This window comes from Argentina silus (assembly GCF_951799395.1).
Source record: "Argentina silus genome assembly, chromosome: 9".
In the NCBI taxonomy this organism is placed as follows: Eukaryota; Metazoa; Chordata; class Actinopteri; order Argentiniformes; family Argentinidae; genus Argentina; species Argentina silus.
The window spans coordinates 17648566-17659154 of NC_139663.1; the positions used below are offsets into that span (position 1 = coordinate 17648566).

The 10589-nt window shown below is 43.7% G+C and overlaps 2 protein-coding genes across 3 annotated transcripts; both read left to right on the forward strand.

The window, feature by feature from the left end:
- The first annotated feature begins 1112 nt into the window (after positions 1-1112).
- LOC310810306 (trafficking protein particle complex subunit 5-like) lies at positions 1113-3069 on the forward strand. Of its 2 annotated transcripts, XR_014554425.1 has the most exons (4): positions 1113-1186; positions 1371-1643; positions 1779-2635; positions 2674-3069. XR_014554425.1 is itself a non-coding variant. In XM_083678005.1 (3 exons), exons 2-3 carry the CDS (start codon positions 1374-1376, stop codon positions 2073-2075), a joined length of 567 nt encoding a protein of 188 aa, XP_083534131.1. In that variant the 5' UTR covers positions 1113-1186; positions 1371-1373; the 3' UTR covers positions 2076-3069. The 2 variants fall into 2 exon arrangements, 1 of the variants encoding a protein (XP_083534131.1); XM_083678005.1 differs by having other exon boundaries at positions 1779-3069.
- Positions 3070-3275: 206 nt separating this feature from the next.
- mcoln1b (mucolipin TRP cation channel 1b) lies at positions 3276-9255 on the forward strand (the record flags this gene model as incomplete). The annotated part of the gene is made up of 13 exons (XM_083676663.1): positions 3276-3427; positions 3901-4148; positions 4455-4613; positions 4774-4930; positions 5570-5651; positions 5912-6008; positions 6423-6522; positions 6700-6806; positions 7016-7165; positions 7726-7827; positions 8196-8318; positions 8546-8755; positions 9121-9255. Exons 1-13 carry the CDS (start codon positions 3388-3390, stop codon positions 9253-9255), a joined length of 1710 nt encoding a protein of 569 aa, XP_083532789.1. The 5' UTR covers positions 3276-3387.
- Positions 9256-10589: the final 1334 nt, after the last annotated feature.

Consider the following 10589-nt stretch of genomic DNA (forward strand, 5'->3'; position numbering starts at 1 on the left):
TGTGAGTGATGTGTCTGTGGACCAAGGCAGTCGGTGGCTCAGTCTCAGTGACTCGACGGTGCGGAGGACTGATGAGGTCACTGTGCTGAGGGGCAGGGCACCAACTGCCTACATCTTATTCTATGTCCGCAGGTACTTCATATGGCTCTAATTCACACTCACATGAGAGGCATTTGACAAATTTCATCAATGAGTCGTCTGGGTAACTTTTGTTAACAATGTATAACGAAATCAAGCCTAGTTTTCAAAATGTTCACAAAAGTTAAAGAGTATCCCCATGATCTGCAATTATTGTGTGTTTACAGCAGACATATGTAGTGCACACACTGTGTCTTAGTCCTCCATGTTACTTATGATTCTAGTGATGAAGGTGAGGGGAACCAAGACCCCCAGGATGAGATTTAGGGGTCTCCATCATGGGAGACAGGGAGCTCAGGGAGAATCTCTACCTACCACAAGTCTACCAGGCAAACAGGGATCGGATTCCTGAGCTTCCGCTCAATAACCCACCACATCAGCATCAACCAAAAATAAAACATTTGCATCATGAGTATTAGCTGATGTTCTTGTATCATTATGAACATTCTGTAGTAAAAGAATGACTGCCATACTCAATATAACAATGTAATTAAACAATGGATTACATTGTCTGTCAATGTGGATGCTTGATTCCATGACCATTATAAAAGTACACAACCCAAGGTGTGAATGTTTGCCCAAAAGTAAGAAACTTTTAAATGGTGACATGGAATACCAATTTAAGTAACCTTTAAGTAACCACCTTCTGTTAAGTAGCCTACTCAGTCCTGTCCACTTTGTAAAGCACCCTCAAATCCCCTTAGGAAGCATCTTGTCTTATCAATGTCAATGTTCATGATAACAACAGACATGGTTTAGAACCATAGTAGTCTCGATTCTAGATTCGTGTGTAGAGCCAGGTTCTCTGTTTGAGCCCATGGTCGAGCCTGTTTGTCTGGTCTCAAGTGTATCTGGTTTCAAGTTGAACAGTAGGTGACACTAGTGAGCTGCCTTTCAGCACCATCTTGTCATATTATGTTTGCACGGAAAACTGACCGTAGATCAGTGCATTGGACGAGGAGCAAGCTTATTCCCAGCAAAACACGTGACCAGAAAAGGAAGTTCGTCCTTCACAGCTCATCGGCAAGCTAAAAACAATTGAAAAACGGTACGGGGGATATTGTTGTGACATTTTATATTTGAATGACCAATGAAATTATTTCCCATTGGTTCAAACTAACTAGCCATGTATTTGATTGATTATTTACTGCGTTGCTGTATTTGTCGAACTAGCTAGCTAGTATCATCGGCTATCACTAGTGTTTGTTGATGTTGCCTTTTCTCCCATTCAGAAAATGGATACTCGATTCCCGAGTGGGAAATCAAACATTCTGGAGCGGCCCCTAACCCGACCCAAGACCGAAGTCAGTGTGAATGCCTTCGCACTGTTGTTCTCAGAGATTGTGCAGTACTGCCAGAGCCATGTGTACTCTGTGTCCGAGCTGCAGACCCGCCTGGCGGACATGGGACAGAGTGTCGGGGCGAGTATGCTGGATGTACTGGTGCTGCGGGAAAAGAATGGGAAGAGGGAGACCAAGGTGCTCAACATACTGCTCTTCGTCAAGGTATGTATAATTGCATGGGTTCAAGCAAGGTAGATGATAACGTGTGTGACATTGGCTTTTGTCTATAGTCGAGCTATCACTGTCAGAATGCTGGAGCAATGTCTTATTGTCTGTCTTATCTTATTCATACCATAGGTGTCTGTGTGGAAAGCCCTGTTCGGTAAGGAGGCTGACAAGCTGGAGCAGGCCAACGACGATGACAAGACCTACTATATCATCGAAAAGGATCCCCTCATCAACGCTTTCATCTCTGTCCCCAAGGAGAACAGTACCCTGAACTGTGCTGCCTTCACCGCTGGCATTGTGGAGGCCATCTTGACACACAGCGGCTTCCCTGCCAAAGTCACTGCCCACTGGCACAAAGGCACCACGCTCATGATCAAGTTTGACGAGTCTGTGATCGCCCGAGACAAGGCACTTGACGGCAGATAGGAGAGACTGGAGAGAATGTTAGATAGAATAGGATGGTCATGTATTCACTAATGTGTTCTCCTTTTGCTCTGGTACAGTAATGAGAGGTGAGGACTGACTGATTGAGTGCTCTATGGTTTGTGTCTGAATGTAAGGATTTTGGAGTTATGAATCTACAGAATGTTTTGGCGATTTGATGACAGAACTTACTGCTGAATGAAATGAGGCAACGGCATTGAGCAGTTAAATAGACTGAGTTAGTATCTCAATGCCTGAGTGAATTAATGCGAGTGATTAGTGTGTTGAGTCCAATACTGAGCCACATTTGGACCAAGAATTGTCAATTTGAGCCTCCAATTAAGTTGTGGAAATGTGTGTCTTCCAGTGAATCTTCTGTCAGTCAACTCTGAAGTCGAAGACTCCTTCACACACACACAAGACATCCTGACACATTGTGTATTTCAAACCAGCTCTCAAGATGCTTCATGGAAATTACATCAATGTCATCTCTTTTATTTGTGATACTGTGTGTAGTGAAAGCATCTCTGAATGACATCGGATCAACCCACGTAAGACGATGTGTCACATCCACCCACCTCTTGGTGTAAAAGCATAGAAGTACTGTCTATACATGGTTGAATCTCCACCTTGGAGTGACAATAATAACACAGTGCAACCAATTAAACACTGCCATTATATACTCAAATGTTGTTTAAATGATAAGAAATGTTATTTTCATAGAGCAACATTTATGTGGGCCATGGTGGCCTGCTTAGTCTCTCCTCTTCGAAAGCCTGTTTGACAGGTTGGTATAAGTTATTGGATTGCAACTGTGCTCTCTGTATGTGTCACTATTCAGACGTGTTTGGAATAGTGTTGTTTATCTCTGTGAAAATTGTGAATTGAAATAAAATAACTGAAATAAAGATTAATCAATTCTATGGGACAAATGCAGCTAGTGGGAGGTTGCGTGCTCATTATGCAGCTATGAATAAAGTCTTTCTTTCCACTTGGAGTGCCAACGCGTTGTATTCAGTAATTTGATAATTCTATACATGATAACTTGACAGTAAAGCACATATTCAACTCATCCGGGCTGAATTAACTGGATTTACCATCATAACATTCACACGGGTACACTGTCACATGGTCATGGTCACGTGATCATATAGGAAGCTGAGATCATTGTTTATTTACGGTTCGGTGTCTTTTATCAGCATCCTTGGGACTGTTGTCTTTTTTGCCCTCGATGTTTATTTCGGTCACCAATATGAATGGTTTCAGTTGATGGCCTCAATGTTATTTTTATGAACTAATTCACTGAAGGATTACCATGGCATCTTCGAGTTACACTTGTATCCAAGACGGCACAGGTTAGTTTATTAGCGCATCCTGAATGTTCTCTTTAAAAACATGTTTATTTATATGTATCATATGATGCATGTTTTTTTGGCAATTAACATAAGAGATGTACTATTGCATTGTCTAGAGGGAACTGTCATTAATGCGGTCAACACTACCTATGTCAAATGGCAAGGGTGTATTCATTCATAGTTCAGCATGGGCTATATTTAAACGATAAACAATTTAATTGGACAAATTATTGTCATTTTGACATAAAGATTTTAATAATAGATTAATTGGTTATTACAGCAATGATGCTTCCATTGCCACATACACATCCTTTAGATAGGGGTTATGTTCACTGACCCAGTATTACTGACCTTGGAACCCAGAATCTGAGGCTATGTATACAATATCAGCTACATGAATGTCCTGTCAGATATGCCATATTCAATGGCAAGAGCAACACACCTCAGTATGCCTTTCTCATTGTGTCTTTCAGAGAAGGACAGGCTGTTGTCGTCTGTGAGTGGCTTTGGCTCCCATGACCTCATCAGTGGTATCAGTGGTAACCCTCGTCTCATGGGCCTGGTGGGGTCGGAGTTCCGGCAGCAGCAGCAGGACGAGGAGGCACTGCGGAGGAAGCTTAAGTACTTCTTCATGAGCCCCTGTGACAAGTACCACGCCAAGGGCCGCAAGCCCTTCAAACTGGGCCTGCAGTTGCTCAAGATCATCATCGTCACTGTGCAGGTGGGCACTGCACTCTTAGTGGGTTTTAAAAGACTGAACAGAGTAGAATAGACCTTTATTGCCCATCTGAGGATGGAAATGTGTCATCACTGTGCATTTACACAAATGACAAAACATCCTGCCGTTCTAATTAAGAGTTACATTGAGCATGAGTTGCCCAGTACATACATAGGAGACATACTGTACGCACACACAAGCTCTAACCTTATTGTTTGATGTAGAATTTGAAGTATTATCTCTGAAGGGATTTGTCCATTGCTTTTGTGTGTTGCTGAACCTCAATCCACCTGTCCGTCCCTGTCCTAGTTGGTGCTGTTTGGACTGAGTAACCAGATGGTGGTGACATTCAAGGACGAGAACACAGCGTCCTTCAAACACCTTTTCCTCAAATACCAGGAGGACTCCTCACGGGCTGTCCACACACAGGGTGAACTCTACAGCCACATCTATTATGCCATAGAACAGGTACTTATTCTGCAGTACCACTCAAACACCTACAGGACATAACATTTACATCTTGTGAATTTGTTGTTGTTATACTGTCTTAATTTTAGGTCCACATTCTATCTTATGGTTTTATGTTATATATGGAGCTGTATAATACATACTTACTGCTCTTTCTCAGTACCTGGCTCTACCCCAGACATCAGTAGGGCAGTATGCGTATGTGTTGGGGGAGGGTGTGAATGGAAGTGCCCTCTCCTTGTGCCAGCGGTACTACAAGAGGGGCAGCATCGACCCAGTTAACGACACCTTTGACATCGACCCCCACATTGTCACCGGTACGATGGCTTCATTCTCCCATGCATATTTTTCTCCCCTGTCATTAAGTTGTCCATCAAATTCCCCCTCCAGGTATTTAGCATCAAAAAATGGCGGCCTATTAGTCCTCCTTGGGCCTATGAGGAAGTGACTGTGACAGTGATTCAGGGCTCCTGCTCCATATATGTCAGGAGGTGCCCAGTAACTGTGCCCTACTTTCAGAGATGAGAATAGTTTCTGTAAAAAACCACACCATAGAAGTCATGTTTCCCCTTTCCACCAATATAGGCCAACCAAAACATGAAGAGAGTTGGCATTGGATACATCTGCTGATTTAAAAAAAAAAAATGGCTGTTTAGTTGTACATATAGTTAAATGTGGTTTGGCCATGCATGCTTGTGCAAAATCTTGTCTGTAGCAGACAGACCATGGTTGGAAACTAGACAGACATTTCTCTCTGTCTTAAAACTTAAGGTTGAAAGGACGTTAGGAATTATATTTTTGGAATTCATGGGAAAATAAGGTAATACTTTTCCAACAGCTGGAAAGTCTCACATGCTTTTAAATGTGACATAAAGTGGCTTTGGAAATTCTAATGACTTTCAGCTTTTGTTCCTCTCTCTCACCGTCCTCTAATGTCATGCTTCGGTCCCTTGTAGATTGCATTGGAGTGAACCCCCTTCCAGACCCCCCTTCTCCTGCACACAGTGACTACAAAAATTTCACACTCAAGTTTCACAAGTGAGATACACAATTATCTCTCTCTCTGTGCATTTCTGCCACTCACTCTTCCTAGTAGTCCTGCTCACTCTCTCACTCATGGGTATTTTAGACTAATTAGTTTCAATTCCTTATGATTGCCCATTCAAGAGTTTTTTTCATTATGTAACATTAACATCGGTTGGTATCAGTCTCAATAACTGATATTTAAAATTGTATTGAATGAATACATTTGTCTAACTGGATGTTGGTTCTGCCATCCCCTCTTTGCTGGTCCCCAGGCTGATTAACATAACCATTCAGTTCCAGCTGAAGGCCATCAACCTCCAGACCATCATCAACAATGAGATCCCTGACTGCTACACCTTCGCCATCACGGTCAGTTAGCTGCTGAACAGCCCCATACTGTGCACTGTATTTTATAGATAATATCACTGTATCTTATATGATCTTATAGATAGATACACAGCTCTGTTATAAGGTCATGGGATCAGACACAACTTGATGAGAGGACAGAGATAATCAATGATGAAATTAGATCATCTTCTCAATTTTTTTCTTACACACTAAAACTGTACCAGACAACTTTTGGAAAAATGTCACATTTGATGAACTGTGAAATGGCCATTTCTTCAGTAATATATATATATATGAGAGAGAGAAGAGAGATAAATATATGTATTTGAAGATAAGCCCAGAGATAAGAATTTGCCTCACTGAGTGAGTGTGCAGTTCCATACATGAAGGTCTGAGTCAGAGTTTACCAAACATCTTGTCTCTGTCTGTTGTCAGATTGTGATGGATAACAAGGCTCACAGCGGCAGAGTGAAGGTCAGTCTGCACAACCAGGCCTCCATCAAGGAGTGTAAAGACCCCAATGTGTCCGGACATGGTGAGAGAGGGATGGATGGATAAGATGGAAGGGCAGACATATTTATTGTGGGGCAAAAGTTGTGATTAATCTTCTATTCTTTTGCGATTAATCTTCCCTTTTAATCTTCCCTTTTGGACCCAATCAACACCCACTCTTTCTCGTCTGTCGTCTCTCCCCCCTCTCCTCTCCCCCTAGCGGAGAACTATGCAAGGGAGGCTTTTGACATGCTGGTGGCCATTGTGTGTCTGCTGTCTCTGCTGCTTTGTGGTCGCTCCATCCTCAGAGGACTCGTTCTACAACATGTAAGAGAAAAGAGGATTAAAGGATAGAGAGATCAGAGTAAAGAGTGGGGGCATGGATGTACAGACACCACATTGAAATCCCATGACATGTTCGCTTCCTCTTTGTTTTCTTTGTTCGTATGTCTTTCCTGTCTGTCTCTCTGTCTGTCTGTGTGTCTGTCTGTCTGTGTCTGTCTGTGTGTCTGTCTGTCTGTCTGTCTGTCTGACAGGAGTATGTGCAGTTCTTCAGACAGAGGCTGAGTCGGTGTGTGTGTTGGGGAGACAGGATGGAGTTCATCAACGGCTGGTACATCCTGCTCATCATCAGTGACATGTTCACCATCACGGGCAGCTTCATCAAGATTGGCATAGAGTCCAAGGTAAAACAGAACAATAATGACTATAAAGTATATTAGATTCATCGGACCGATTCATCAACTATTGCTTTAGTAAGTTGAACTAATTTAATTTAAAAAATGGATCGGCTTTAATCTGATTCATTTCATCACTTTACTGTACGTGATCTAATTGTTTTGCTCACCCCTAGGCGCCCTATGGCACCGGCTGGAGGAGGGTTAGGAAAAGGTCAAATGCCAGTCATTAAAAACATAACACAAACATAACACCTGCAGATGAGGATGATGATGAGGATGATGATGCAATCTCCATGATCATTTCTATGCATTCCTGTTGTGAGGCTACTGTTACACACATGATGCTGATTTTGCTAAACGCACAGAAATTTACCAGATTTACTTAATCCACACCCCCAATCAGTAAATGAATCACCTAATTGGAAAAAATTGATCAACTGTTGGCAATTGTTTTAATCAACTGACAGCCCTAATTTTGACCATCTTGCTTTCCATGCCTCTTCCAATCCTGAAAGATGAGCATGAATAATGTAATTACAAATGATTTGATTGACTCTGTGTTCTAGAACTTGTCGTCGTATGACGTGTGTGGGATCCTGCTCGGAACCTCTACTCTACTGGTGTGGGTGGGAGTCATTCGCTACCTCAGTTTTTTCCAAAAGTACAATGTGAGTAACACACACACATACATACACACACACACACATACATACACACACACATACATATACATACACACACACACACATACACACACACACACACACACACACATACACACACACATACATACATACATACATACATACATACATACATACATACATACATACATAATCACATACAGTCACACAAAAGTACACACTGGCAATTTAGTTTAATGGCTTTCTCACTCAGCTTTGCATCACTTCCCACCTCTTTTCTCTTTCATGTGTAAATTAGTCTGACGTGTTCTCTCTCTCTCTCTCTTTCTCTCTCTCTCTCTCTCTCTCTCTCTTCCCCTCTCCATCCCGCTCCCTCCCTCTTTATCTCATAGATCTTAATTGTGACACTGCGGGCTGCGTTCCCCAACGTGATCCGCTTCATTTGCTGTGTAGCTGCCATCTACCTGGGCTACTGCTTCTGTGGATGGATTGTGCTAGGGCCCTATCATGCCAAGGTACATGGTAACACACACACACACACACACACACACAAATTCAAACAGCAGTTAACTGCACTCTCTTCCGAGCCACTGAGCGATCTCCTAAAAGCCTCGAGAGCAACTGGCAACGGCTGAATTTGTCCTTCAGCGTATCCTGTTTGTCTAATATTGTCAATGACTGAACCTATGATAATAAGAATACATCTTCTAACGCATTGGCCCTTCTCTCTCCCTCCCTTCAGTTCCGTTCTCTGTCCAAGGTGTCTGAGTGCCTGTTCTCTCTGATCAACGGTGACGACATGTTTGTGACGTTTGCTGAGATGCAGCAGCGGAGCGGCACGCTAGTGTGGGTGTTCAGCCAGGTGTACCTCTACACCTTCATCTCCCTCTTCATCTACATGGTGCTGTCGCTCTTCATCGCACTCATCACCGGAGCCTACGACACCATCATGGTACGGAGGGGGGTGGGGGTTGGAGGGAGGGGGGGTGGTGGGAGGGGGGTGAGACGGGGGGAGGGAGGGAGGGAGGGCGATGAGGCAGGGGGAGGGATGGGGAATAGAGAGAAGATGGAGGGGAATGGAGGGTGGAATGAACTGAGAGTAGGTAAAGGAAAGCGGGAGGATGGATGAATACATAGCAGAGAAATGTAAAGGTGGAGAATTAGAAGAGAGAAGCAATATGTTGAGAGATGGAGCTGGTGGAGCTAGTGATACAGACTTGAATGGAGAAAGATGGGTGAGATGGTACAATAGATGGTGGACCAGGATCTTTGATGTGACACACTAGTCTCATTAAAGCACTGTTTGTCTATCTGTAGGCACAAACCCAGGAGCAGGTGCACATCACAGACCTGCATGCCTTCATAGCGGAGTGTACAGACACACCCAGCTCCGGAAAGTTCCAGGGTCCAGAGGCGTCATCCTGCTCATTCTTCTGCTGCTGTGACTGGTAAGGAGGAGAGGAGAGCAGAGAAGGAGGGAGAGAGGGAGGGAGAGAGAATGGGTGGGAGGGAGAGAGGGAGGGAGGGAGAGAGAATGGGTGGGAGGGAGAGAGGGAGGGAGGGAGGGAGGGAGAGAGAATGGGTGGGAGGGAGAGAGGGAGGGAGAGAGGGAGGGAGAGAGAATGGGTGGGAGGGAGAGAGGGAGGGAGGGAGAGAGAATGGGTGGGAGGGAGAGAGGGAGGGAGGGAGAGAGAATGGGTGGGAGGGAGAGAGGGAGGGAGGGAGGGAGAGAGAATGGGTGAGAGGGAGGGAGGGAGGGAGGGATGGAGGATGGGAAAGAGAGGGGCGAGAGGGAAAGCGTATGCCAAAGGGAGCGGGAGAGTGTGTTAGAGTGTGTGTGTCAGTCAGGGACTGATGTTTCTGTCTTTGTAGTAATCTCCATTTCAGTGACATTGAATGGTAATTCTGTTTTTTCAGATCCACCAATGGGAGAATGCTGCCTTGTGGATGAACTGACCTTGGAGGAATACACTGTCTTCTGTTGGTTCGGGCACAGTGCTGCATTTTAATTCACACTGGTACAGCACAACCTACGGTACAAGCCAGCTTCTACCCTTGTCAGATTCCACATGAATGATTTATTAACTAATATATTTAAAATGCCAGTCCATTGGGTTTTTTATGCTAACAAGAAATATTCATAGTCAGAGGGCGAGTACAGTACATGCCAGTTGATAATCATATAGTAGTTATATAGTAGTTTTACATTGCACAATAGCTCCTTTTTTCTGAGATGATTTTGATTTCACACACATGTCCTACTATGTCTAACTGAATAGGACTTTATTTGTAATAATTGTGCAAACTCCTGGGTGATGGTCTGTGTGTTATGGTCCTCCTGGACTCCATGTGTGTCCTCTGAATCTCCAAGTTGACACATACACACACAAAAGCAGACAGACAAACTGGCTAGAACATACAAACCAATAAGATGTATATATGCATTAGCAACTGCAGCATTTTCAGTGGAAGCTGCTCCCTGTTTCTCCCCTCACTCCTCAGTCGTATTCCCTTTGTTCTTATCTTCCTGTGGATGAGATGAGTGCATGGAGAAGGACAGGCCCTGAAGCCATATAGTCAGTCATCAATATGTATGAAGCCTATGCAGTAAAGACCCAGGTGACCCAGGCCTGCACACTAATGCACTGAGAGACTGGGCCCTTTAGTGGGTCCTAAGTGCACTGTACAGACTGCATATTGTAAAATATGTAAAACATTTTAACATTCTTCAATGTTGTTTTTTAACTCATCTGTATGAATATTTGTATAGGCTGACCATTGTGCCA

Bases quoted from the DNA above. Each gene is read 5' to 3' on its own strand.
- LOC310810306 (XM_083678005.1), top strand. From the start codon at position 1,374: ATGGATACTCGATTCCCGAGTGGGAAATCAAACATTCTGGAGCGGCCC. The intron at 1,644-1,778 runs GTATGTATAATT...TTCATACCATAG, and splicing joins ACATACTGCTCTTCGTCAAG to GTGTCTGTGTGGAAAGCCCT.